The sequence below is a fragment of the Pelodiscus sinensis genome, chromosome 12, assembly GCF_049634645.1.
Source record: "Pelodiscus sinensis isolate JC-2024 chromosome 12, ASM4963464v1, whole genome shotgun sequence".
In the NCBI taxonomy this organism is placed as follows: Eukaryota; Metazoa; Chordata; order Testudines; family Trionychidae; genus Pelodiscus; species Pelodiscus sinensis.
In genome coordinates, this window is record NC_134722.1 from 9,018,785 (window position 1) to 9,045,109 (window position 26,325).

Genomic DNA, 26,325 nt, shown 5'->3' on the forward strand with positions numbered 1-26,325 from the left:
ATTTGCTATTTTAAACCCTGTATTATACTTCATAAGGGGATACTTCATAATCTTTGCTCATTGAAAAAAAAAGTTTGTTTTGGTTGTGTTAATGATACCTGCCAGTATCAGTGGTCAGTCTCTCCCCTCAAGCCGCCCTAGTACAGTTGAGAAAGCTAGCTTTCAAAGCAGTTGGGATTCAGAATGTTTGAGCTCTTAAAAATATCTGGTGATTTTGTTGTTATTGTTCAGGAAATATCAAAATGACTTAGGAACCATTTTTTTAAAGTGACAGTAAATGGATTCTTAAGTTATTTGCATGCTTTTGAAAAAAATTACTCCTGATCTATCTCTTGCACATATTTTGAAACTTTCTGATTCCTGATGGTTACTAATTAGAAAGTAGATTTTTGTGTCTTGCCTAAAAACTTCAAATAGTCCCTTTGTTTATGTTTTATTATTCTTTTTAATTGTATGCAGTGATAGGGTTTCCAGATGGTATTTTTTGTGAAACTAAGAATGGCAGGAAAAAAATTGGTTGAGCAAAAAACAAAAAACAAAACCCAAACCCTCTCCCCCCCCCCGCCGCCAAAAAACCACACAAAAAAGAGTTACTGTGCCTTTAAAACCCCACGCTCCTCCCCACCACCCACCCCTACCAGACGTGGCAGGGGAAGAATGTCCTAAGCGGCCGTATGTTGCGAGAAAAACAGAAGATACCAGATATTTTACATGTCCAGTATTTTCTGGGTTTTTTACCAAACAGAAGCCGCAAATACCGGACAGTACTGGACACCTGGCAACCCTATGTAGTGATTAGAGTAGCCTTTTTTTTACTGTGCTCGAGTTCAACTTTGTCTCAAATTGAATACAGTAAGATAATAGAAAAACTGTCTTCATTATTAAAGCTAAGATTTAATCAGGAGTATTTTTAGTGAAATTCATGGATATGTCACAGGTCGTAAACAAAAATTCACAGTCTGTGGTGTGTCCATGACTTGTACTATATACCCCTGACTAAATCTTGGGTGCTCTGGTAATGGCCAGGGGCACCATGTATTCTCTGGGGCCAGGGGTTAATGGCCTAAGACTGGTGCGCTGGGGCAGTGGCCCAAAACGTGCTCCAATAGCGGGCAGTATGACTGACTGGGGGCAGGGAACCTCTCAAGCTGGTTTAATGATCCTGTACAGTCTCCTGCAAAAGTCTTGGAAGGTCACTGAATCCATGACCTCTGTGACAAACTTGCAGCCTTACTTGTTATTAATAAAGCAAAGCACTAGAATAACATACACCGCAGAAGTCTGGTGGTGACGTTAGTATCTTTTACTGATTTTTTTTTTTTTACTCCTTATGTTCACAGGCCATAGTGAAAGAAGTTCCCCCTCTAGAAACAGAAGATATGAACAAAATTACAACAGCAATTTTTTATTCAATCAGTTTGACTCATCAGGGACTTCAAGGTGTAGAACTGGGGACTTACCTCATCAAACGAGTTGTTAAAGAACTGCAGGTAGGTAACTTACACTTCAGGTTGTTTTCCTGCCAAAGTCCTTTTTTTATATTGTTTTTCAATAGTTACTGGCTCATTGCCCAAGATGTTGCGCTTACATGGATACCCATTAGTCTTTGAAGATCTTCTTAGGGCTAAAAAAGCTTTTTTCTTCATCTGTACTTAGTAAATCAGCATTGAATTTAATATTGGCTCCTTGATCATCTGTTTTTTTAAGAAATTTGTGTATCTCCTACTCGTTTAGTAGCCTTCTTTGACAAAATACCTCTTAGCTGACCTAATTACAAGGGATTTCTTATGTCTGAATGCAGATTTTTTTTTTCAGTTCATTAGAGTTTGTGTTATTACTGATCTAGATATTTACCTCTTTCTTTTTGACAACAAGTTGAATGTTTGGGGTTCAAATTTTGATTAGACAATTTATAATGGGCTTAAAAGGGCTTTGAAGCTGTATAAAACATCTTGCAATCCAAATCTGTGATACAATTTTTATTATTCTAAATGTTTTCTATTTAACTGATTACGTTTTAAACAAAGTTGAACTTTTTCTATAAGTAACTTAATTTCTACACTGGTATAGAGTTTAAGGTTTTGGTATAGTACAAAAATTGTGGAATGAAATATTGCAGCTAAGTCTAGATTAATATAAAAGTAATTGCAGCTATTTATTTATCATTGGGAATGTCTTGCTACTAGTTAGTTTAGGGATCAGCAACCTTTTCAGACCAAAGAGCCTAACTACATTAAAATTCAGAACAAATGGTCAACAAAGAGCCATATAAAAATGCCAATTTGCATGACTGAAAATATACAACTTAATCATTATGCCAATTATCAATAATATTAATAATATCATAAATGAAATATTGTACTCAGACTTTATTTAAAGGGACTTCTGCTGCTGCATCTTTTTGCATGTGTCTTTTAAGTTTATATCAAAACTGGTCAAATCCAGCTTCATGCATGCATTCAAGCTGTTTTCTGTCAGTCTTGCGGCGGGGGCTGGGGATGTGGAGCTGCAGGAGTCTGGGTTGGGGCATGAGGGGGGATCAAGGCTGGGGATTTGGGTGTATGATGGACTCAGGGCACAAGGCTGGGATGTGTGGGGCAGTATTACAGCAGCGGCCTGGTGATTTGGGGATGCAGGAGTCTGGGGATGTGGGGTTGCAGGAGTTTGGGGATGTTGGGGGTATGAGGGGCTTGGCAAGGGGTTCAGGTTTATGACGGGTTCAGGGTTAGGGTGTGAGAGGGTGCAGGAGTGTTATGATGCTGTGGCCAGATGGGGGCTGGGCCCCAATGAGGAGCTTTTTGGCCAGGCTTCATTTTTAAATACAGGCAGTCCCCACTTACGCGGATCCGACTTATGTCGGATCCGCACTTACGAACAGGGCTTTCTCGCCCCGGAGCTCACAGGCAGCGGTCAGCCAGAGCAAAGCCTCAGAAGCGCGGGGACCCCGCCGTGGCTGCGGGTTTGCTCCCGATGCCCCTGGTCTGCTGGGGACCGTCTCCAGCAAACCAGGGGCACCAGGAACAAAGCGGTCCGGCGCCAGAGCAAAGCCTCAGAGGCGAGGCACCCCCCCCCCCCCCGCCGCTTTGCTCCCTTTGTCCCTGGTCTGCTGGGGGGGCGCAGCTAGTGTGCCCCCCCCCCCCCCCAGCAGACCAGGCTCTTGTTGTGGACCCTGGGGCAGAGCAGCTGGGGCACTGCCGGTTGGTCCCGCAGCGCTGCTCTGGGCACTACTGGACCAACCCGGCAGCACCCCAACTGCTCTGCCAAGGCGTCCTGATTCAGCCGCTGCTGGTTAGTTTCAGCAGCGGCTGAATCAGGACTCCTGGGGCAGAGCAGCTGGGGTGCTGCTGGGTTGGTCCAGTAGCGCCGAGGAGCGGTGCTACTGGAGCAACCCAGCAGCACCCCAGCTGCTCTGCCCCAGATGTCCCCAAGTCAGCCGTTGCTGAAACTGACCAGCGCTGACTACAGGAAGCCCGAGGCACAGTTGCTCTGCCCCGGGCTTCCTGGAATCAGCTGCTGATCAGTTTCAGCAGCAGCTGACTTGGGGTTCTTAAGTTGAATCTGTATGTAAGTCGGAACTGGCAGTCAGTTTCAGCAGCGGCTGAATCTGGACGCCAGTTCTGACTTACATACAGATTCAACTTAAGAACAAACCTACAGTCCCTATCTTGTACGTAACCCAGGGACTGCCTGTAAAGTAAAACATGATGTCCAACACAAAAGGTTTCCACATTGTCTTCATTTATGGCAGGAGTGGGGTTCCAAGATATTGGAATTTGAGGGTCCTCCTAGGCTCTGGGGTGGGGCCAAAAATGAGGGGTTAAATGTGTGGAACAGGGCTGCCAGTGAGTGGGATAGGGATGGGGGTACAGGATCTGGCTGGAAGATGGGATGAAGGAGGGGGTTAGGGTGCGAGGTCTGGGTTTAGGTGGGACATAAGTTGCAGAAGCAGTCTGGGGGCAGGATGTTCCACCGTGGGGGGGAGGGAGCAGGGGCAGGAGCGGGCTGGGGACAAGGTGTCTGGCTGGGGTGTGTGTATATGTGAGTAAGTGAAGGACCTGGGGGTGCACGGTCTTGGTGGAGGGGAAAGTGATGGAGATGCGGGGTCTGGGCATTTGAGGGTTGGGGACCACTTGCTTTTGCGCTGCTGTCACAGGCACCATGTAACATGGCTTCTTGCTGTTCTCATTTTCTGGATTCTGGCCAATGGGAACAAAGGGGAAGCCTCTGGAAGTGCGTCCCTGCGAGTCTGGTCCCCCAATTGGGGAAGGAAGCCAGTTTTGGCTCTACTTTCTATACACATGCTAAATCCGGGGAAGGGGGAGTGCTCGGGGCTTTCTCCCCCAACTGTCCTCCACAGGAAGCTGGTGCTGGTGCCCCAATTTTCCAGGGAACCATAAGGCTGTGGACCCAGCACTGGCACACTCCTTCAGGTGGAACGGGGTGGGGAGGGAGGCTGAGCTGGAGTTCCAAAGGAGCCATATCTGGCTCCCTCATGAGAGCCTTGTGGGACACCTGGGACACCCTCTGGGACACCTGGCATTGGCCACTGTCGGCAGACAGGATACTGGGCTAGATGGACCTTTGGTCTGACCCAGTATGGCTGTTCTTGTGTTCTTAATTAAATCAACACACTATATATTTATTTAAAGGTTGTAAAAGCATTAAAGTATAAGAAAAGTTTACTATTAAACACTATTCTTAGGCTACGTCTAGACTACAAGCCTCTTTTGAAAGTGTGGTGTGTGGTTTTTTTTTTTTTGTAAAGCGTCTTTCGAAAGATTGTTTAGACAGCAACCAGTATTTTCGAAAAAAGTCGCTTTTTCGAAAAAGAGCACACAGGCGGTCTGGATGCTCTCTTTCAAAAAACATTGTTTGTGTTCAATAATGCCTTTTTTCGAAAGTGCTCTTTCGAAAAAAGGCATTATTCCTCATAAAATGAGGTTTTCCACAGTTGAAAAACCTGCCGCGTTCATTTGATTTAATTTCAAAAGAACGCAGCAGCAGTCTAGACACAGATGAAGTTTTTTTGAAAAAAGGTCTCTTCTCCTCCCTCCCCCCCCCCCGAAAAAACCCTGTAATCTAGACACATCCTTACTGAGAGGCATTAGCAAATCTTGATTTCTCATTTTATTAGGTTAATATTTAAGCAAGCTTGGCATGCTGTCTATTTGTTGTGAATTTTAGAAACTCTTGCCTTTTTGTTACAGGTTGACTACTGTATGAACTTGGGGTTAGGTCAGACCTAAAGTTGTAAACTTCTTAAAATTAATGTTTTGTACAACAAAATTGAAATATTAAAATGGTACCCTATTTGCTTTTTCCAAAATGATGGTGAAAAAATCTCAGTGCAAATGCACCAAATTAAATTTAGGGCCCAGTTTTACTCTCATTGGAAGCAGAATTAGATTGAAAGAGAATTAGACCCTACAGAGTTAGAAATCCTTTAGTGTCATGATTTGGGATTCATAGTGGTGTTACGTAGAGAAATTTGGAATCCAAGCACTCTGGGCATTAACATTTTAATTTTGGCTTTAGACAGGCACTTAGGAAGTTGTCTTATTAAAAGTTTAGCTAGCTCATTTTACATGCTAAACTAAAGTACTGAGTTTTGCTGGAGTTGCTGGGTATCATTCCTATAGATATTAAAATTGTTAGGCTGTAATATTATTCTCCTGCCTTGATTTAAAAAAAATCCTTGGGGAAAATAAACAGAGTCTAATGACAATGGGGGAAAATATGTACCTTTGTTTTTGTTTGTTTGTTTACACTCCACTATATTTGATTAATTCCAAATCACTTAATTTCAAGCTTCTTTAACTTTTAATTTCCTAAGGAAATGACCATGTTCTGGATGTTGCCATCTTCAAAATGTCTAAATTTAAAAATTAGTGAGGAACCTGTTCTCTGAGCTTTTGGTAAAGTACTGGAACTCTATTTGAACTGTATATTTGGAATTTGGCAAATTTTAGGAACAAATAGCTCATCTATAGATAGGGCGTCCAAACAACGTGTTTATTTGGGACACAATCACTGTGCTTTGATATATCAGTATACTGAAGATTTTGATTGTGCAATCGTAATTTGTTAAAAGCCCTTTTGGTGGAGGAGTATGAGCTATTTTCAGTTACCTTGCTGTGTTCTGTGACCACTTTTTAGATCAAATGTAATAGAGAAAATATTTGATGGAAAACTAAATAAGTGAGCAAAGGGACAATTGTTCTAAAAAATACCTTTCATGTTTGAAGGTTGCAAGAGAATTATTTCAAGTAAATTCTTGCCAAAGCATTTGGAAATAGAAATGCTTTTGATAGATACGCATTATGGAATAAGTATAAGAGATTTCTTGAAGCAAGTACTTTATAGATTCTCATATTCCCCACCGTGGAAATACTAGTGCTATCTGAAAAAGGTCACTAATATTTTTTATAATGTCAGGGGTTTGAATGAATTGTATGTTTTTTTCCATCTTCTTCGTTTTCAGACAATTGAAACGTTTTCACTTAATCTTTAAAAATGACAGAATAAAAACCCAAATAGTGAAACAGACTCTCAAACTGAGAGCAAATGTGGCTTTGAGAAGTGGCCCAAAAGTGAAAAGAATGAGTTAAAAAAATTGTGAGAAACTGAAAATCATTAGAATGGAAAATGTTTGACATTAATTTTAGACATCTCAGCATACATCTATAATTATGCTTTTTATTCGTATGTGATTAAGGATGTTTATATAAATATTTGTCAAAAGTTTATGAATAAATAAATATTTGTCAGTTTATTTTCTTTTTAAAGTGCTTTGCAATCTACTGATGGAAAAAGCATGTGTGAATGAGATTATTTGCTTATTTGGCATTTTTATAATTAAATGGCACATGGTCACCATCAATTTACCATGTTTCCATCTGCTCTAATCATATATATAGTAGCCCAATGTCTGAGAGTCTGTAATGCTGAAATGCTGGCTGTTCCTTCTGGGTGGCTCTGTTGCCTGAAATACTGGCTGTTCCCTCTGGGTGGTGCTGTTACCTGAAATGCTGGCTGTTCCCTCTGGGTGGCCTATGTTGCATGGGGAGTGTGGGGCCTAAACGGCTGCTTGTGCCAAGTGCCACAGCGGGAGGGGAAAGGGGGGGTGGGACGGTGATGTGCGACGTGACAGCGGCTCCAGGCCCCACCCCCTGGCCGTGAATGTCACCCCCCCCCCCCTTCGCCTCCCGCCATGGCGCTCGGCTGACTTCTGCACCGCTCAGCCAGGCCGCCGCGTGGGAGCAAGTGGCTCAAGCGACCATTTGGGCTCCACGCTCCCCATGCAGCACGAGGAGCGCGGAGCCCAAAAGGCATTTGGGCTCCATGGTCCCCTGAGTAAGAGGCAGGAGGGAGAGGAGAAGAGAGAGAGAGAGACCGAGAGAGAGGCAGGAGGTGTAGGAAAGCTGAGAGAGAGGAGGGGGGGGAGAGGCAGTAGGAGAAGGAGAGAGACCGGAGGCTCAGGAGAGAAGACTGACACGGAGGAGAGACTTGAAAATCCCAATTTATGACGGGCTAATTGGCTAGTATCATAAGAGTAACCTTTCAGTAGACTACAAACTGAGGTGAAAACTTGTTCAGAACATTGTGTAGAACTGAATGATTTATGAAACATTTGTTCTTCGTCTGGGGAAATTTTTGTGAAATTCTAATTTCCTAATCACTTCAGACCGAAAAGCTTATGTTTTCTAGAAAGTTTTCTTTATTAGTAAGATATGAAAGGCTAAGTATTTCAGTAGAGCACTTAGTTTCCCGATAACCTGTTTTATGCTGTCTTATTCAAACAAGTTCTATATGGGTTGGATAATCACAGACTTTAATAGAATCAAGAAGAAAATTATTGCTGTTTCTTCAGGAAAAAAATAATATAGGTACAGCAGCACTGTACTGAATGTAAAACATCTCCATTTGTTGCAGCTCCACTGGATACTACACAGCTCAGATTTAAAGTAATGAATAACAGAAGTGCCAAAATGATGCTGATTGCTTAAAAAGAAAAATGTATGACTAAGTGGACAAGTCAAGGTGCCACCTTACATAAATTAGGAAGGAAGAGGTAGCAAGCGCTATTCATTCAAATGAAACAAATATCTTAATTATGGATATTCCAAAAGGGATAGATTAAAATTTTCTGGAATTTTACAGTTCACTTACATTAGAGCCAGTCTGTACCTACCGTATTTTCCGGCGTATAGGGCGACTGGGTGTATAAGACGACCCCCTATCTTTTTAATTAAAAGATAGGGTTTCATCTTATACTCCAGCGCCCCTCCGCCTCCTTTGCTCCCGGTGTCCCTGGTCTGCTGGAGATGGTCCCCAGCACACCAGAGGCACCGGGAGCAAAGCCGCCAGGAGCGCCTGGGCTGCCCCCCCCCCCGCCGGAGCCCCTCCGCGGCTTTGAAAGCCTCGGGGGAAGCCGGCGGCGGGGCATCCCAGGCGCGCATGGGCTGCCCCCCCGCCGGAGCCCCTCCGCGGCTTTGAAAGCCTCGGGGGAAGCCGGCGGCGGGGCATCCCAGGCGCGCATGGGCTGCCCCCCCGCCGGAGCCCCTCCGCGGCTTTGAAAGCCGCGGGGGAAGCCGGCGGCGGGGCATCCCAGGCGCGCATGGGCTGCCCCCCCGCCGGAGCCCCTCCGCGGCTTTGAAAGCCTCGGGGGAAGCCGGCGGCGGGGCATCCCAGGCGCGCATGGGCTGCCCCCCCGCCGGAGCCCCTCCGCGGCTTTGAAAGCCTCGGGGGAAGCCGGCGGCGGGGCATCCCAGGCGCGCATGGGATGCCCCGCCGCCGGCTTCCCCCGAGGCTTTCAAAGCCGCGGAGGGGCTCCGGCGGGGGGGCAGCCCATGCGCGCCTGGGATGCCCCGCCGCCGGCTTCCCCCGAGGCTTTCAAAGCCGCGGAGGGGCTCCGGCGGGGGGGCAGCCCATGCGCGCCTGGGATGCCCCGCCGCCGGCTTCCCCCGAGGCTTTCAAAGCCGCGGAGGGGCTCCGGCGGGGGGGCAGCCCATGCGCGCCTGGGATGCCCCGCCGCCGGCTTCCCCCGAGGCTTTCAAAGCCGCGGAGGGGCTCCGGCGGCGGTGCATCCGGCGTACAAGACGACCCCCGATTTTGGGGGGATGTTTTTTAACATCAGAGGTCGTCTTGTACGCCGGAATATACGGTAGTTAAGTTGCAGAGAGACCCATAGATCTTTCAGTTAACATTTACAAAACTGGTAAACTCCCCTTCTCTGAAAGAAATTAATGAAAGATACATTTATTAGAATTTATTAAAATAGAAGCATGAATATATATTTAATGATTACTCGGTATACCTAACGGCTGTGTCTAGACTGGCAAGTTTTTCCTCAAAAGCATTTGCTTTTGCGGAAAAACTTGCCAGCTGTCTACACTGGCCTTTTGAATTTCCGCAAGAACACTGACAATCTCATGTAAGAAATCAGTGCTTCTTGTGGAAATACTATGCTGCTCCTGTTTGGGCAAAAGTCCTTTTGCGCAAAAGCTTTTGCGCAAAAGGGCCAGTGTAGACAGCTCAGATTTGTTTTGTGCAAAAAAGCCCCAATCGCGAAAATGGTGATCGGGGCTTTTTTGTGCAAAAGTGCGTCTAGATTGGCAGGGACGCTTTTCCGCAAAAAGTGCTTTTGCGGAAAAGCGTCCCTGCCAATCTAGACGCTCTTTTCCGCAAATGCTTTTAACGGAAGCATTCCTATAGAACAGATGTTTAAACAAAAATATTCTCTCCTCTGCAAATACTGTTTAATGTGGAATTATTTCACTTACTTTAGAATGTGCATTCTCTTAAAAATCTGGTCAGTCCATTCCATAAAATGTTTGGTCATGCTGGAAACTAAATTATTTAAATAAATAAAAGTGTTCTAGGAAAAACCCATTGAGACTTTGCTAGATTCATTTGAGTAATTCAGATTTTTTATTGTGTCTTCCTACTGCTTCTAATCACTTCTGTGCACAGGTGATTGCCTGCTCATTGCAGTCTGTCAGGTTGCTGGAAGAGCATGTGTGCTCAAGAGCTAGCATTGCAAGAGATGCTTCATATTTTGAGTCTCCCTGCCACAGTCACATGTATTGAGGCCAATAATGTAGCCCTGCTTGATACCTGCATCTGTCAAGACTAACTAGCGCCAGTGTAGAGTCATTTAAGGGAAGGCCATTGTCCAGGGCTAATCTGTGCACAGTGGTAGGTGCTTGACTATTGGGAGCCAGTTTACTGAGAATGGTGTTTCATGTACTAACTTTGACTTTGGTTTTCTCAGCGTTCCATGTCAGCTGCCTTTGAGTTATCCTTTAGCTACTTGTTTTTTGAGATAGAATGCACTTTCTTGTGTCTTTGCTGGTTTTACACACATTTGGTTGCTACATCGTGCTTATCTAGGATGTTAAGAATATTTATCAGAGTACTGTCTAATATGCCAAACTAACGATGTTAAATTGCTGTTAATCAGCTAATTGAGTAGTTGATGGAATTTCCATCGACTGCTCCATTAGTTGATGCGGGTGGGAGGGTGCTCTCTACCCCTGCTGCGACTCTGCAGTTTAAATGTAGTGGCATCCAGGCACGTAGCTCCCGGAGGCAGCGTGAACTGGGAATAAGCTCCTCGTGCCAATCCCAGGAGCTAACCCTGCTGCAGCTCTGCATTTTAAATGTAGTAAGAGCCCCTACAGTAGAGCTGGTTACATTTAAAATGCAGAACCACAGCAAGTTTAGTTCCCAGAGGTGGCACAAGCCTGGACTAAGCAATCCTGGCTGACGCAAACTCCAGGACTTAGCAGCTCTGCCCTTTCCTGACTCCCCCCAGCACCAGCTCCTGCTTCTCCTCTGCCCCACTACCTCTGACTCAAAGGCATCAAGACAGGGAAAGCGAGTAGTTGGCTACTGCCTTACATCCCCACGCTAAACACTTTGGGCTTTGAGGTAATGCAGAGATAATCTGTGAACGCATCATGTGACAGAATAGTTTAGATGGTCATTTGTGCAGAGGCGCAATAATGTAGGTGCTAAAACAGTACCTTGCAATCCAGACTACCAGAGGTCAGCATGCAGAAAATTTACTATCCCAGATATTCTTACTACATCATAACAGATTCTTCCATATCACTACATATGACATGATTAATTGTAGTTGATTTTGAGTTCTTTGGCAATATTATCTTCTCTGATAGAGGTTGGAACGATGGCCTCCTGTGTCCATCATTAAAAAGCCACATGCTGCTATGCAGAATTATTGGGGAAAAAATGATTTTGTTGGAGATTTACCTAAGAAGTTTGGAATTAAGGTATTGACAAATTTAGGAATGTATTTACAGTTCGCCTTTCAACATACTTTACCAAAAAGAGTGTTAAATTACATAAATGTGATGCACAGTACATAATATTTTTTGTAAGAAAGATTACCTAATTTTGGCAGAGTTGCCATGTAATAGAATAGTGTGTAGCTGCAAAGAGATTATATGCTATTATAATTTGTTATCGTTCAGCTTTTTCACATTAAACAAAGTAAAAACTTTTAAGGTATTAAAAGAATGATACAACAGCTTCATTAATTTCTTATAATATCGAATTCACAATCATACACCTTTTTATAGGGTTCCTTAATTGCACCTTATTCTATCCACGTGGTTGGCGAGCAGTGACAATGTCTGATGTGTTCAGTTTGCCTCTTTCCCAACATCATAGGAATATTTTCACTCTTTGTGAAGAACAATATTTTGGTTTGTCTCCATGATTTTGAATGAAAGCAATTTAAAAAATAACTGGTAGCAAAGAGAAGCAGTATCTTAAAGCTGAAGCCAGTCAAATTAAAATGAGAAATTAGGCATCCACTCTTAACAGCGGAAGCAACCATTGGAAGAAACAACTAAGGAATATATTGGATTCTTCATTTCTTAAAGTCTTTCAAGGCCAAATGCCTTTCTGGAAAGCATGTTTTCTTCAAATGTTACTTATTGGACTCAATACAGAAGTAACTGGGTGAAACGTGATAGGCTGTGATATACAGAGTGATCTAATAGTCTCTTCTGGCCTTAAACTCTGGCCTTTCAAACTTGTTTGAAAAAACAATTTTTATCCCATGTCTGACTATGTAGGTATGTAAGAAAAACTCTTCCTTATTTGGCTCTTGCTATTTTATTTTTCTGCAGTGCTGAGATGCTAGTTGACTTGCCGACTTTACTGGTATTGATTGGATCATGAAACCTCCCTTCACGCTTTTCTATTTCCTCACATAACACTTCTACTAGGGATGTTAACATTTAGATTCTTTTTTGTAAACATGTAACGGCGGAATTTTTCATCCATTAAACATTTACACATGACAGGAAGGCAACTGATACAGAGGCAGCAGCACAGAGGTGGGCACACAGGAGCTGGTGCTTGTGGGGAACCAGTTTTTAAGCTAGTTCTCTTTGAACACCAGCTCTTGCAGAGCCGCCACTGGTCACTCTCCCAATGTCAGTTCTCTGCTCCATAGATTTCAACATCTACAAGTGGTTCCTCAGGACAAATACTACCCTCTCCATCTTCCAGAGTAAGGTCATCCCCACATGGACTTGTTTGCAAAGGAGCAAAAGGAAGTGCCACAAGTTCTGCTCATTCTGAAACCATAGCCTGGTTCCATAGTGACACATTTCACATTCCATGGACAAACCGCATGCAGTATGCATTCACTCCCTTCCTGCTAATTCCCAGGGACATCCTCAAAATTCAGCAGGACAAGGTGGATACCATCATCATCGTTCCAGCGTGATCCGACAGTGTTGGTTCACAACGCTGCTCAGCTTCTCAGTGGATGTATCTATAGACCTCCCACTCTATCCCTTCTCACTAAGTACCATGGCTGGCTGCAACACCTCAGCCTCCAGTCCTTCCACTTCATGGCATGGAGACTTCATGGCTGTACCCTCTGGAGCTTCGGTGCTCTGACTTAGTTAGGGAGGTCCTGTTGGGCAATAGAAAACCCTCTACTAGGGTAATGTGCTTAGCCAAGTGGAAGTGCTTCTAACTCTGGTCTCTCCAGAAGAGCACTTGACCTCAGGAGGAAGCCAGGCCTGTTGTGCTAGATTATTTTGTGTACCTAAAGCACTGGGACTGGCTCTTTTGTCTATCAGGGTCCACTTGTCTGCCATTTCGGCATACTAACTAGGGGTGGGAAATAGATTCCTCTTTGCCAACCCCACTGAAGGGCTTCTTGAAAGGGCTGGAAAGGTTATACCCCCAGGTTAAACACCTGGTCCTTCAGTGAGATCTTAATTTGGTCCTGTCTCATCTTACGTTTTTCCCCTTTTGAGCCCCAGGCCCCCTGTCCCTTGTCCTACTTCTCTGGGAAGGCAGCCTTCCTAGTGGCCATAATCTCAGCTAGACAGGCTTCAGAGCTCTGAGCCCTTGCCTCTGAACCTCTGTACATGGTCTTTTACAAAGACAAGGTGCAACTCCATGGATGTTGCTGGGCCAGAGAACTCTGGGCCAGAGAGCCCCAGCAGCTGTCAGCTGAGAGTCCAGCAAGTGGCTAGCAGCAAAGCCAACCTGGCAGCTGTTGAGAGTGCAGCCTGGGCATCTGCTGAGGAGGGCAAGTGCACAACCCGGGCAGCTGCCGGTGACGGTGGGAGCGCAGCTCGGGAAGCTGCCAGGGAGTGGGGGGCCGGGAGCAGGACAACAGCGAGGAGGGGGGAACCATATGGGAAGGCAGCACTCTTGAGAGTGTCCTTACCTCCTGTAGGCCAGCAAACTCCCTTGCCCAGGTCCCATCAGGCCCCAAGGGTGTCAGACCAGAGAGGTCCAACCTGTATCACTGGCTCCTCTGTCTTGATTAGAGACCTAGGTATTACTGAACTACTGCTAGGCCAGAGAGTTATAAATGACTTATTGAAGTCAAGAAAATGTAGGCGTTTATCAAAAAACATTAGAAAAACAAAAATTATCAATTGTTATCATCTTGTCAACGGTGCCAAAAGTGCATCCATACCAGTTACGGTTTCCTTCTTCTGTTAGCTGCAGAAACAAAATATATTCCTAAAAGAAAATTAAACATGCAGGTGAAGGAATAATATATATTTAAACTATCACAATAATGACATTTCTTGGTGAATATTGTTTTTCCTGGGAGGAATACATGCTTTAAATGAACAGCCTATTTTATGACTTTATAGCACCCAATACTCTGAAAAGATTTAATTGAAATATGGTAATTTTGGGATGGGATGTGAGAAAGTGCTTACTCGGCAGAATACCAGTAACATTTATATAAAATTATTTATTAATCATCACAATCAAAATAATATCTTATTTTAAATCCAGTTTTTGTTCTGGCAATCTGAATAAATGGCGCCCCACCAATCAATCTGATTTCTAACCAACTTCCAACAGGCTAATTCCAAATAGTTCTTGTAGAGTAGGATCACTTGTTTTTAAACAGATGCATTGTGTCTTCAGTCATACAAAATCAAAAGCTCAGCCTGTTACATTGGCTACATTCAATGAAAATAATGGAGGGGACACAGGACAAGAAAAAGCTTTTGATTACTGGATTTTCAGCAACATTTCTTGTTTAAGATCAAAACATAGCTTCGTTGACTTCAGTGGGAAAAGGTATGCTGACAATATAAACACTCAGGTGCACAAAGAATCGGTATGTCTATTGAAAGGATAAGAAAAAAATATAAGATTTCAGAAAATCTTTTTGAAAGCGTATAGACGTTACTTAATTGAACATTGTTGTTTGTCAGCTTCAGAACATTTTTTGGAAAGAACAACTCCTTTGTATGCAGTAGGATTGTTTTATGTCAACCTCATATCCACTAGGACTGCTGAAGTCCCCTTGCATGTCGATACCTAGACAAAGACCCTGATCTCCCCAATTTAACTCTGCAAAATATTGAGGGGAAAGATGATGTTTAATCAAAGGTCATTTAAGTAGCATTAATAAACTGAGGCAAAATGTTATTAATGTGTCTGCATAAATAGGCAGAGAAGGGCTCAGTGCTGGAATTGGTGGATCTTAATAGCATTTTAAAATGAAGGGCTGTGCTCTCATTTTATTTTTTTTCACTTTTGTGATTTTTTTTTCCATATCGCATCATTCCTCCCCTTTCGCATATGTGATTTGGGTTGGTTGGTGTGTCAGCCGACGGTCAGGGCAGTGTGTGTGTGTATGTTTCCGAGAAAAGGTTTAACGTCCGTGCCTTTACTGCTAGGACCGGGGTCCCATCGCAGAGGGTGGCCAGCAGGCCAACAGACGCCCCGTTATATAGGAAGAGCTTATTACATCTTAGATTTCAGCTGCTAGAATTCCATAATTCCTTCGCAGCGGGCAGCCTTGAGGAAAGACTGAAAGATGCCCCAGTGGGTCCTGTCACCTGGGAGTGACACAGATCCAAACGCCCAAGCTCTCCCTATATCTGTCCCTTTATGACCGGCTGAAGTTCTTTTAAATTGTGCTTGGTTCTGTTACAGCAACTGAAGGAGTCAGGTTAAAGCTTAAACAGTTACAGGTTTATTGAGGAAGCTTATAAATCATATGGTTACAATGGCTATTGCTCTCTTTCTTAACTATTAGCAAAATATAGGTCTTAAAAAAATGGTTACAAAGAAGATAAAGATAGAAAAATAGAAATAATGGTACCAAGTAACAGCTTACTCTTGCTATGTGTACACTTAAGACAGAGGACCACATCCAGGTACCATTTTTACCCCCTTCTGTGCCTCTCGACTCCAGCATGTCAGGCCAGGGCCGGTCCCTCAATTCCTAGGAAAGATGAAAATACGAGGTGGGCGTCCCCATAGAACCTCGGGAGGTCAAACACCTAACCCGACCAGCAGGTAGAGGGTAGAATGACACTCAAAGTGAGTGTGTGCTGGGCCCATCTTTTATAATCATGGGGTCACGTATTTCTCTTTCTTATCTTAATTGCCAATTGATGCTGGTCTGTCTGCTGTGAGACCAGTTCTTACAAGGGAGTTGTGAACTTAATTTACACTTGTAAGAGAGATTTGAGATGATTAAATTTTGAAGTACAGGACATTGTTTTCTCAGTGGGAAATTCCTCTTCCTGGGACTGTGTGTGTTCGAATCAACATAGATGCCAGCCGCAGCCTCGAGGCCAGCTTATTGACTTAGCTACTCTCTATCCACATATCTGTGTTTCAGCTTCTCAGGATCAGATGAGCCAGCATAGACTATGCTGATATTATTGCTCCTTCTCTGACCTGTGCTTCAGAGAGGCAAATAAGATGGATAATATGGAGGCAGGCTGTCTGGCCACATGGTGGGAAGGAGATGGGATAGATAGTTAGAGACAGTGCTGCTTATCTTTAACGTCTGTGCATGTTTGTTGTCTGTTTTTTCTTTGTCCCCTAATGCCTCCTACCCTCTTTCTCTCCTCTTTTCCTTCCCCCTCTTTCTTGCTGATTCCTCTTCCTTCTTCCTCCCGTTTTGTGTTACTTCTTCCCATTGCTCATAGTTTTTTTTCTCGTATCTTTCTACCCGTTGCCCTTGTTAAATTCCACCTTGCCTTTCTTCTCACACGTGTTCCCCATCAGTACTCCTCTCTATTAGCAGTGACTATGGTACCTATAAACTACAGGTATTTGTGGCCTTGTGCTGCCTGGGAGGATAAAATGTGTGTGAAATTGGATTGGGATTATATGACCAGGGCACAATCCTGCCTAATGAAAGGTATGTGGGAGAGTTGTCAAAATGCAGTATGCTGAGTCTGTGTGACACTCTAATTTATGTGATCATTTACCAAACATGAATATGCTCCTATATTCTAAGGAGATAAATTGACATGTTTAAGTATTTATTATTTGTTTCAGGTACTCTGGCGTCATATCTAACTTGTATGAACCTGTAGTTTTGTTGGAAAGTGGTTAAGATTTAAAAAACAGGGAAACAGACTTTGCCTGTAGGTCTGGAAAATTGATGGCTTGCCTGGAAGGTTTTGAAATGCTGGCTTGATGCTAGCATAACTTAACGTCAGAATAAGTCGTACGTTATATCTAAGGAAGCAATTTATGTTTAAAATGTGATAATTCACAGCTTCGTACATAGTTAAAGCACATTTGGAAATTTCTCTTTTCAGTACTGATTACAGGCAGTTGTGCTGACACAAAATAAATAGCAAAGTCTACATAGTTTAACATGATTTTTTTTTTTTAATGAAAGAGTGTTATTTCTTGGAATTCTGAAGTACCACATACAGCATTGTTTACAATCTCTGTGCAGCTACCTGGAAATTGGTTAGACTTTGGACAAGGATTCTTAGATTGTTAAATGGGATTATTTATTTTCTTTGAGGAGAACTGATTTTTCTTTCCACGTGGAGAGAAAAACCTCTGTTCTCTACCACTCGTTACATATTTTACGTCCTTAAAAAGCTATTCACAATCCTGCAAAGAAAACTTATTTTTTACATTACATGATTACCCTCTCACTAATTTCAGTTTCACTGAACCAGGATCTGGTGACCTCAGCCTATTGACTGACAATCTGAGGGGGAATAACCCTTTTTTCCTCTTCCTCTTTCAAGTTCTTATACTATGTTCATCATGTTGTCTAAGTAATATCGCCCAGTGAGTCTTTGGTGAGCTTGGATGTGCATGTTTAAGGGTTTACCTTGCTCACAACCTCATCATGACTCCCATAACAATAGGTTTTGTTTCCCCTCCCAAGATGAGCTGCATGTGCCAGTTGAAAGGAACATAGTGCATTACAGTCTCAAAATACTTGTTTTATGGAACCTCTTCTGCAGAGCTGTGGCAGCCAGGGTAAAGAGGAACATCTGATCATCAATACTATTGGCAACCTTATTTTGGCTGAAGAGCTCAGCATTTTCATAATACTCCATCAGTGCATTTGTTTGTTCTGTGTTTTGGGTCAGCTAAAAGTGAAGGACTTTCCAAGGCTGCCTGAGTTCACTGCAGACATTTGTTTGGAGCATAGTTCTATCCACAGTGACTTTGACAGGGCCAGCAACATAATTGCAATGCTAAGTCAGCTGTGAATTGGTGGGAAAATCTTGAGAGATGTGGCACAACAAGAATTTTGTTGGTGTAAGATACTGCATGCCATAAATGTAAACTTGTATGTGAAAAAAGGTAGATTTGGGAGCAATGTGTAGAGAAGCAAAACCTGAGACAAAATTTAAATATTAAACACAAGGTCTTTTCAATCACCATGTGCTAAAAGATGCAATTTAGGAATGGTGAAAGTCTTAATTTTGCTGCTAGTAAAATATTTGGGGGAATAAATATTTGGGGGAGGAAATATTAGGAAAGAGCCGAGTAAAGCTCTTAGCAGTATGTTATCTATTTTCCACTTACAGTTTAAAAACAATTAATGTTTAATGCATTTCTGTAACCCTTCCCGTGTTTTGAGTTAACCTTTGTGGACATCTGCTTGAGCAGCAGAAGGTTATTCAATTCATGATTTCCCAAGGCATTACATTTTTTTTTAAATCATCCTCCAGTGAAACACTTCATTTTTTTTCTGATTTTGCCTTAACTTAACCCACTGTGACACATCTACTTGTAAATGCCAGTATGACTTCAGAAATGGAACCTCTGCTGTCATTTTTCATAAGGGAAGCTGCAAAACATTCTGTCATGAAGTTATATCATTAAATCAGAAAAGATATAGCCACTGGGTCAGGAATATGTTTAAAACCACTCTTTGCATTTAGTTCTTTATTTAGAAGGCCTTTTGAAACATTATAGGAAAGTAGGAATTGTCTGTGTAGTCTAGTATCCTGTCTTGAGCAGTGACTGATGCTTAGTGCTTTAGAGAAAGTTGTGAAGTAACCTTCAGAGTGGGCAGTTAGGAAATAACCTTCCCATATGGGAAAGTTCTTCCTAATCTCTTTGGACAAAGGTTGACCGAGACCATGTCTGTATTAAAACTTCTGTTGTCATTGCTATAGTAGTCAGGGGTATTAAGAGGTGTGATAGCTGACCAACAGCCATGTCAGCAAAAGCCCCTGGTATAGACACATTTATATAATCAAAATTGCACTTTTATTGATATGGGTTATTTCCTTCAGGGATGGAAGCTGGCTGGATTAAACTACATCAGCAAAAGCACAGTTTTGCTAGTATAAGTTGTTTCCACAATGGGAACACCTTGCTGGTATAGTATATTGATATAGTTATACTGACAAAGCATTCCTAATATAGGCTTGGCTTTATATACTGCAATGTGAGGACATATAGGGCCAAGTCCCTGTCCAGTTGTCAGGTGTGAGTGGCGTGCGCGCACACACACTTTTTACAGTGTAAGGATTTCTTTTTCTAATTATGGATTTTTATTACTATTGCTTGTATTATTGCAGCCCTGGAGGCTCTAGTCATGCTTGTGGTGCACGCACGCACACGCACCCTTCCTTGCACTAAGCACTATATAAATACCTAGGAAGATATCTCCTGCCCAAAAGAATTAGTCTGTTTTAAAACAAATGGAGATTATAACGTTGATGAAAACGGTAACGACCTGTGGGAACACATGTTCGTAACTGAGCAATTAACAGCTTGAACCATCTTTGAGTATTAATTGTCCTAACTAGCCATTATTAGCCATTATTGTTTGATATTTTACTATAGGTATCAAGATAGAAATGGTTCTTGAGGAGGTATTTACAGGAGATCAGAGCAGTGGCTTCAGAGATTGGTTTCTTCTGTGCACAAAGAGAGTCACAGGAGAAAGTACGCTGCACTAAACATTCCATTAATATTTGTTTCTCCTAGAATGGACCTAACTCAGTGTATCGAGTGCACCTGCAAATTGGAATAGAGTTGTACAATGTAAATTAAGGCTGCGCCCACTAAAATACTTCCTGCTCAGTCAAAATCACTAGACAAATGGGCTTTCAAGATACAGTATGTCTATGCAGGGATTAAAATCCCCACGACAGTTGTGTAATTTATAGACCAGTGGTAAAAAAAAATAAAATAAAATGCCTGGAGATAGGTAAGCATATAGCCAGATGACTTCTCACTAGGGATGTGATCAGTTAAATATTTATATGTTTAAACTATGAGCCTGGGCTCATTGGTGAATCTTCACAGTAACAAGCCAGCATCTCTCCCTCCTTCCCCCCCACCTCCAAAGCACTGGCTCCCACCTGCCCCATCCCTGGCAGCTCTGTGGGAGCTGGCACATGCAGGGAGCCAGCTCCCCACGAGCAATGGCTCTTTCCCCCCACCACTGCTGCATGTGATACAGAGGCAGTAAGGGGGAAGTGCGTGTAGTCATTAAAATTAACTGATAAGACTGCATACTAACATCCTGTAACAGGGTCAGGTCAGAGAGCTAGATTAGAAGAGGAGAGAGGCAGCTCTAAAAAGCAGAACTGGCCCTGGCTAATTAGGAGAGCATTACTTCAGGGCTGCAAGGAGCAGCTGACCTGGAGTTATGGTGGAATGGGAGCAGCAAAGATGTGACTGCTATAAATCAGTTAGGGCCAGCTGATAAGGAGAATGTCAGCATTGCCAAAGGCAGCAGGGGGAAGTGAGGCACTTGGACAAGAAGTGTTTGGGCTCCCTTTCTCCCAGGAAGCCTGAGAGTTCAGTGGGAGAACTGTTTACCTAGCCCAGGCAGACCAGGGGGTGCCTACCCCAGCACCCTTCTAGCCAAGGGACAGAAGTCTAAACCCCAGCAAGGCATTGTGGCACAGGCCCTGCTTGCCCTTTACTATCTGAGATATTGTGAACTGAACAGGGGGCTGGGGCCCGAAATTGGGACTGATCTTGCCATAATCTCTAGTGAAAAGTTTATAGGCAGCAACATATTACACTTGCAAACTGAGAGTAGACAGAATGCTCAGTTTAACAGTTTCTAGGATCAAGAGCAGAATTTGACTTTTTGGTTGGGTTATTCATAATTACAACCTTATTTTATTCAAGGTGACATAATATGATGGGGACTAATTTAGCTATAACTACTCGAGAGAGATCTTGGAGTCATTGTGGATAGTTCTCTGAAAACATCCACTAAATGTGCAGCAACAGTGAAAAAAGCAAATAGAATGTTAGGAATCATTAAAAAAGGGATTGAGAATATTTTATTGCCTCTATATAAAACCATGGTACACCCATATCTTGAATACTGCTTACAGATGTGGTCACCTCTTCTCAAAAAAGATATATTGGCATTGGAAAAGGTTCAGAAAAGGGCAACAAAAATGACTTGGTCTTTGGAACAGGTCCCATATGAAGAGAGATTAAAAAGACTGGGACTTTTCATCTTAGAAAAGAGAAGACTAAGGGGGAATATGATAGAGATCTATAAACTCATGACTGGTGTGGAAAAGTGAATAAGGAAAAATTATGTACTTGTTCCCATAACATAAGAACTAGGGGTCACCAAATGAAATTAATAGGTAGCAGGTTTAAAACAAACAAAAGGAAGTTTTTCTTCACACAGTGCGTGGTTGGCCTGTGAAACTCCTTGCCAGAAGAGGTTGTGAAGACCATGACTTTTATCTAGTTCTTTCTTGAACCCTGTTAAATTCATGGAGGTTAGGTCCATCAGTGGCTGTTAGCCAGGATGATTAGGAATGGTGTTCCTAGCCTCTATCAGAGGCTAGGAATGGGTGATGGGTCCCAGTACCGACTCCTGCTCCCTCCTCCTTGCTGCCTCTTGATATAGAGGCAACAAGGGACAGGGTAGGGGAAGCGACTAGTTGAGAAGTGACTCGAATACCCGATAAGCCTAGGCTTATTGGGTAATTGACTAGTTGCTTACATCCCTAGTGTAAGAGTGCAGCAGTTTCAGAGAAGTAAGGGGATGGGAACTGCAACCTTCTGCAAAAATTAAATAAAACCGCCAGCTTCTCAAGAAAATAAGTATGAATGGATATCCCATCAGTAGCCCTAGAAACTAGCAAATCAGTTTAGCAACAGCATAAATGAATATGCTTTTCTGCATATATTTATTTTTTCTGCAAGAAGTGACCACCTAAGATAAGATAAGTTCCTAAATTTAGTCATCAGATGTATTTTAGTACTAGTGCTGCAAAGACTGAATCAGTTCCCCAGTTTTTAAATTAGCTTTTTTTTTTCTTCCTTCCCATAATAGATTTCAGACCCAGTAACTTCTTTTCGGAATATTTTGCTTTGGGGGTAAATTGTCAACCTAATTCTAAAAGTTAGTCTAAAAGCTTCCCCACTTCAGTCCTCTCCTGCCCTCTGACTTGGGGATACCAGTCAGCAAGTCTCTCTTGCTGATCTCCTGCCTTCAGTTTTCTCCTAGGACCCAAACATGCACTGTTTACTAGCCAACTTCTCCCTCTTCCCAGGGATGCTCTGTGGACCTTTCTGCTGTCTACAGATTCTCTCTCTCTCTCTCTCTCTCTCATATCCAGCTCTTGCCTGCCATTGCTGACTGAATCAGTCCAGTGAGACTCACTGGGACACTCTCTCTCCTGGTCCTTTATAACCCCCAGCTGCTGTCCCATACTTTTAATTGGCCAAATGGAAATACCTTGTTCTGGCATAGAAGCATGAGCTTTGATTCGTTTACAGGCATCAAGCCACCCTCTGACAGAGTGTTGTCTTCCTGAGTCTCGAAATAGCTGAAAGAGTTCTTCTGAGAGGCATGACTTGTTCTCTTCATCTCAAGCTCTGATACTGTGGCTGGAATTTGGCATTTTTCCCATGCCAAGGAATTGAGTATTTTTGCTATTAAAGATACAAGCTGGGTGAGGTAATACCTTTTATTAGACCAACTTCTGTTGGTGAAAAAAACAAACTTTCAAGCTTCACAAAGATCTCCAGAATCTTTCACCAACAGAAGTTGGTCCAATAAAAGGTGGTATCCCACCCTTGTCTCTCTAATATCCTGGTACCAAAAGCTGAAAACATAAATGGAAGATAGATTCTTGCTATGGATTTTACCATTTTGCATCAAGCAAGTGCCTGTGTGTTTTGTTCTTTTTTCACTTTGCTTGTAGCTGCTTCTTGCTCGAAAGTTTTCTTCACCACCTTGTCATCTTGATTGATCCATCCATCATTCCTCACAGAGAGAACACTGATCACATGTTATTAATGTTCTAGCCCATCCTTCATCTGTTCTCTGGCCAGGCTTTCCTCACTATGAGAAGTTAATTGAATAATAGTGCACATTCCCTACACCGGTCAATGGAGCTGCAGAACAGGGAGAGCTGGTGAGATGAGCCACAGAAACTGGTTACAAGTTTCTTTATTTCCTGCTACTTAGGAGGGAAGAAGGTGCTGAGTTGAGGTACCTAGAGAATATTGTGGGAGCAGAGGTCAGGAGAATGAGAATGTAGGCTGTCCAGAGGGCATGGTGAAATAAATAGTCCCTGGAAATGATCAATTAATTTGACAAAAGTGATTTTCAGCTGTGAGACGTAGGCACATGAGGATGGAAATGAAGGGTATTTCATGACAGTAAAATAATTTGACAATGTCATGGAATTCAGGGATGGCAGTTGCAGAATTTGGTCCTTTTGTGTGTTGACATACGTGGCACCCTGATATTTTTTCTTTATTGTTGTCTTATTTGAACACCTAGAAATAACAATGTTTGTGATTTATCTAAAAATTCCACACTAAACATGCCTTGCTCCTTTCTGTGTAGTTTTGCTGATAAAGGATTTAGTGCTACCCACTTTTGTAAAATCACTTTTGTGGAGACATTGCTGTTTACACAGCACAATTGAAGTGCCTACCCATTAATCATCAGATTAAGCAGATCTCTGTCACAGAACTGCAGGGAGGATGGAAACTTGTATTGCAATTTTCAACCAGTTTAGTTGGCATATAAATGCAGAAAATTCCTAACCCCCCACCCTTGTATTAGTATATATAAACAGATTTTTCTTCTAAAAGTTATAAGAACATAAGAAAGGCCATACTGGGTCAGACCAAAGGTCCATCTTGCCTAGTATCCTGTCTGCCAACAGTGGCCAATACCAGATGCCCCAGAGGGAATGAACAGAACAGATAATCATCAAGTGATCCCTCTCCTTTCATGCATGTGCAGCCCCTGACAAACAGAGGCTAGGGACAGCATTCCTACCCATTCTGGCTAATAAGTATTGCTTGACCTAACATCCATGAACCTTTTGTTTCCTATTTTTTGACCAGTTATCAATCCATGAGAGGACCTTCCCTCTTATCCCGTGACGACTAACTTTACTTAAGAGCCTTTGGTAAGGGACCTTGTCAAAGGCTTTCTGGAAATCGAAGTGCACTGTAACCACTTACTCCCACTTGTCCACATGCTTGTTGACCCCTTCAAGGAACCCTAGTAGATTTGTAAGGCATGATTTTGCTTTATAGAAACCATGTTGACTTTCCCCAACAAAATTATGTTAATCTCTGTGTCTGACAACTCTATTCTTAACTATAGTTTCATATGCAAATTTTGTATCTGTTCAGGGCTCTAGCCCTCTGCAGCTGGGCTCAGGTGTGATCTAACTTATATGAGGTAGGCCAGTCAGCCCTAGAATCAGGGATTCATGGAGTGGTACTCTCTCAGCTCCTGTGCCAAGCACAGATCAGCTATGAATGAACATTTTCAATGGCCTTCTGGGAAATGCATCTGTTTACATGTATGTAGATGCCCAAAACCTAAAATACATATGTCAGCAACTCTTGTGTAAACTTCTGTCAGCATCAGTCAGCAACTAGCTACAGTAAAACTCCGATGGTCTGGTACTCCTGATGGTCCGGCACCATCAGGAACCCGGAAGTGCTACGGGCAGCCGGACCATTGGAGCTGCTCTGCCCCCAGCTTCCCCGATTCAGCCGCTGCTAAAACTGACCAGTGGCTGAATCGGGGAAGCCGGGGGCAGAGCCGCTGGGGGGCTGCCGGGTAGGTCCCGTAGCGCTGCCCCTCGGGGCTGCGGGACCCAACCCGGCAGCACCCCAGCTGTCCCCGATTCAGCCGCTGCTGAAACTGACCAGCGGCTGACTCCAGGAAGCCCGAGGCAGAGCTGCTCTTCCCCGGGCTTCCTGGAGTCAGCCGCTGATCAGTATCAGCAGCGGCTGACTTGGGGACGCCTGGAGCAGAGCAGCTGGGGGGCTGCCGGGTTAGTACAGTAGCGCCGAGTAGTGGCGCTGTGGGACCAACCCGGCAGCCCCCCAGCTGCTCTGCCCCAGGCGTCCCCAAGAGCAGCTGGGGTGCTGCAGGGTTGGTCTCGCCTCACCAAGGGTCGGCGCTACCGGACCAACCCGGCAGCACTCCAGTTGCTCTGCTGCAGGCGTCCCTGATTCAGCCGCTGCTGAAACTGACCAGCAGCGGCTGAATCAAGAATGCCTGGGGCAGAGCTATCAGAAGGGGGGGCTATAAGGGGTCTGGGGTGGCATCCCCCCCACCTCAGACCCCTTATAGCCCCCCCTTCTGAAAGTCCGGCAAATCTGATAATCCGGCACCCCCTGGGTCCTAAAGGTTCCGGATTATCGGAAGTTTACTGTTTTTTATACATTTTGACTACCTGGATTCTTCCATGAGTGATTTCTCTCTAAGTTCAGTGCTTATTTGAAAGGTAAATATTACCTGAAAATTTTTCTATAAAATGTTATCCTTTTTATAAATCAATAATTGGCTATTCTTAGTGGATACCACTTCTGTAAAGGTTTCGAATAATTGATCTGAACATTAATGCTAATTTTCATTAATTCTAGTGTGATAGATGCTTATCTTTAGGCTACATGCATACAAGTTGAACCTACGTGGTCTGGCACCCTTGGGATCTGTGTGGTCCTGAGCCAGGGAGTTTGCCAGACCAGGGGAGGTCAGTGCTCCCCTGGTAGGGCTCCTATTCCATTGCTGCTAGAGTTCCCCCGGTTCCAGAAAGGACTGCCTGGCTGTTGTCGGCCCTGCTGTTACCGGGTTTTATTCCAGGGCCATCCAGCCACTGCAAACCCCGCTCAGAAGCTGTCGGGGATCCCTAGCCAAGACTCCCCTGATGCTGCCTGGCTCTAATGCTACCAGGGGTTCTCTGGCCAAGACCGCCGGACCACCCCTACCCCACCACCATTGGGGATTTCCTGGGTTCTCTGGCTGGGGCTACCTGGCCCTGCCTGGCCCAGGGCCACTATGCCAGCTGCTTCTAGGACTTTCTGGGGTTCCCTGCTTGGGCTTTCTAGCCACCACCAGCTCCACTGCCGGAGGCAGTCCTGCTTCCACTCGGCCTTTCCTGGGGTTCCCCAACCTGGGGCTACCTGACCCCACTGCTGCAGGGAGCTCCCCAGCAAGGGCAAGGGCTCCGCCTGGCCTGGCTGACACCATCCTGGGAACCCCTGGGGTTGGGGCTTCCCTTTCACTGCCTGGTCCCGCTGATGCCAGGGGTT

The 26,325-nt window shown here is 43.8% G+C and overlaps 1 protein-coding gene across 1 annotated transcript in view; it reads left to right on the forward strand.

Moving 5' to 3' along the window:
* The window catches only part of MLYCD (malonyl-CoA decarboxylase), a 71,316-nt gene that overhangs the window by 31,352 nt on the left and 13,639 nt on the right, over positions 1-26,325 (forward strand). The window contains exon 4 of the mRNA XM_075939987.1: positions 1,341-1,490. Within this exon, the coding sequence (XP_075796102.1) occupies positions 1,341-1,490 (150 nt within the window). The remainder of the gene's footprint in view (positions 1-1,340; positions 1,491-26,325) is intronic.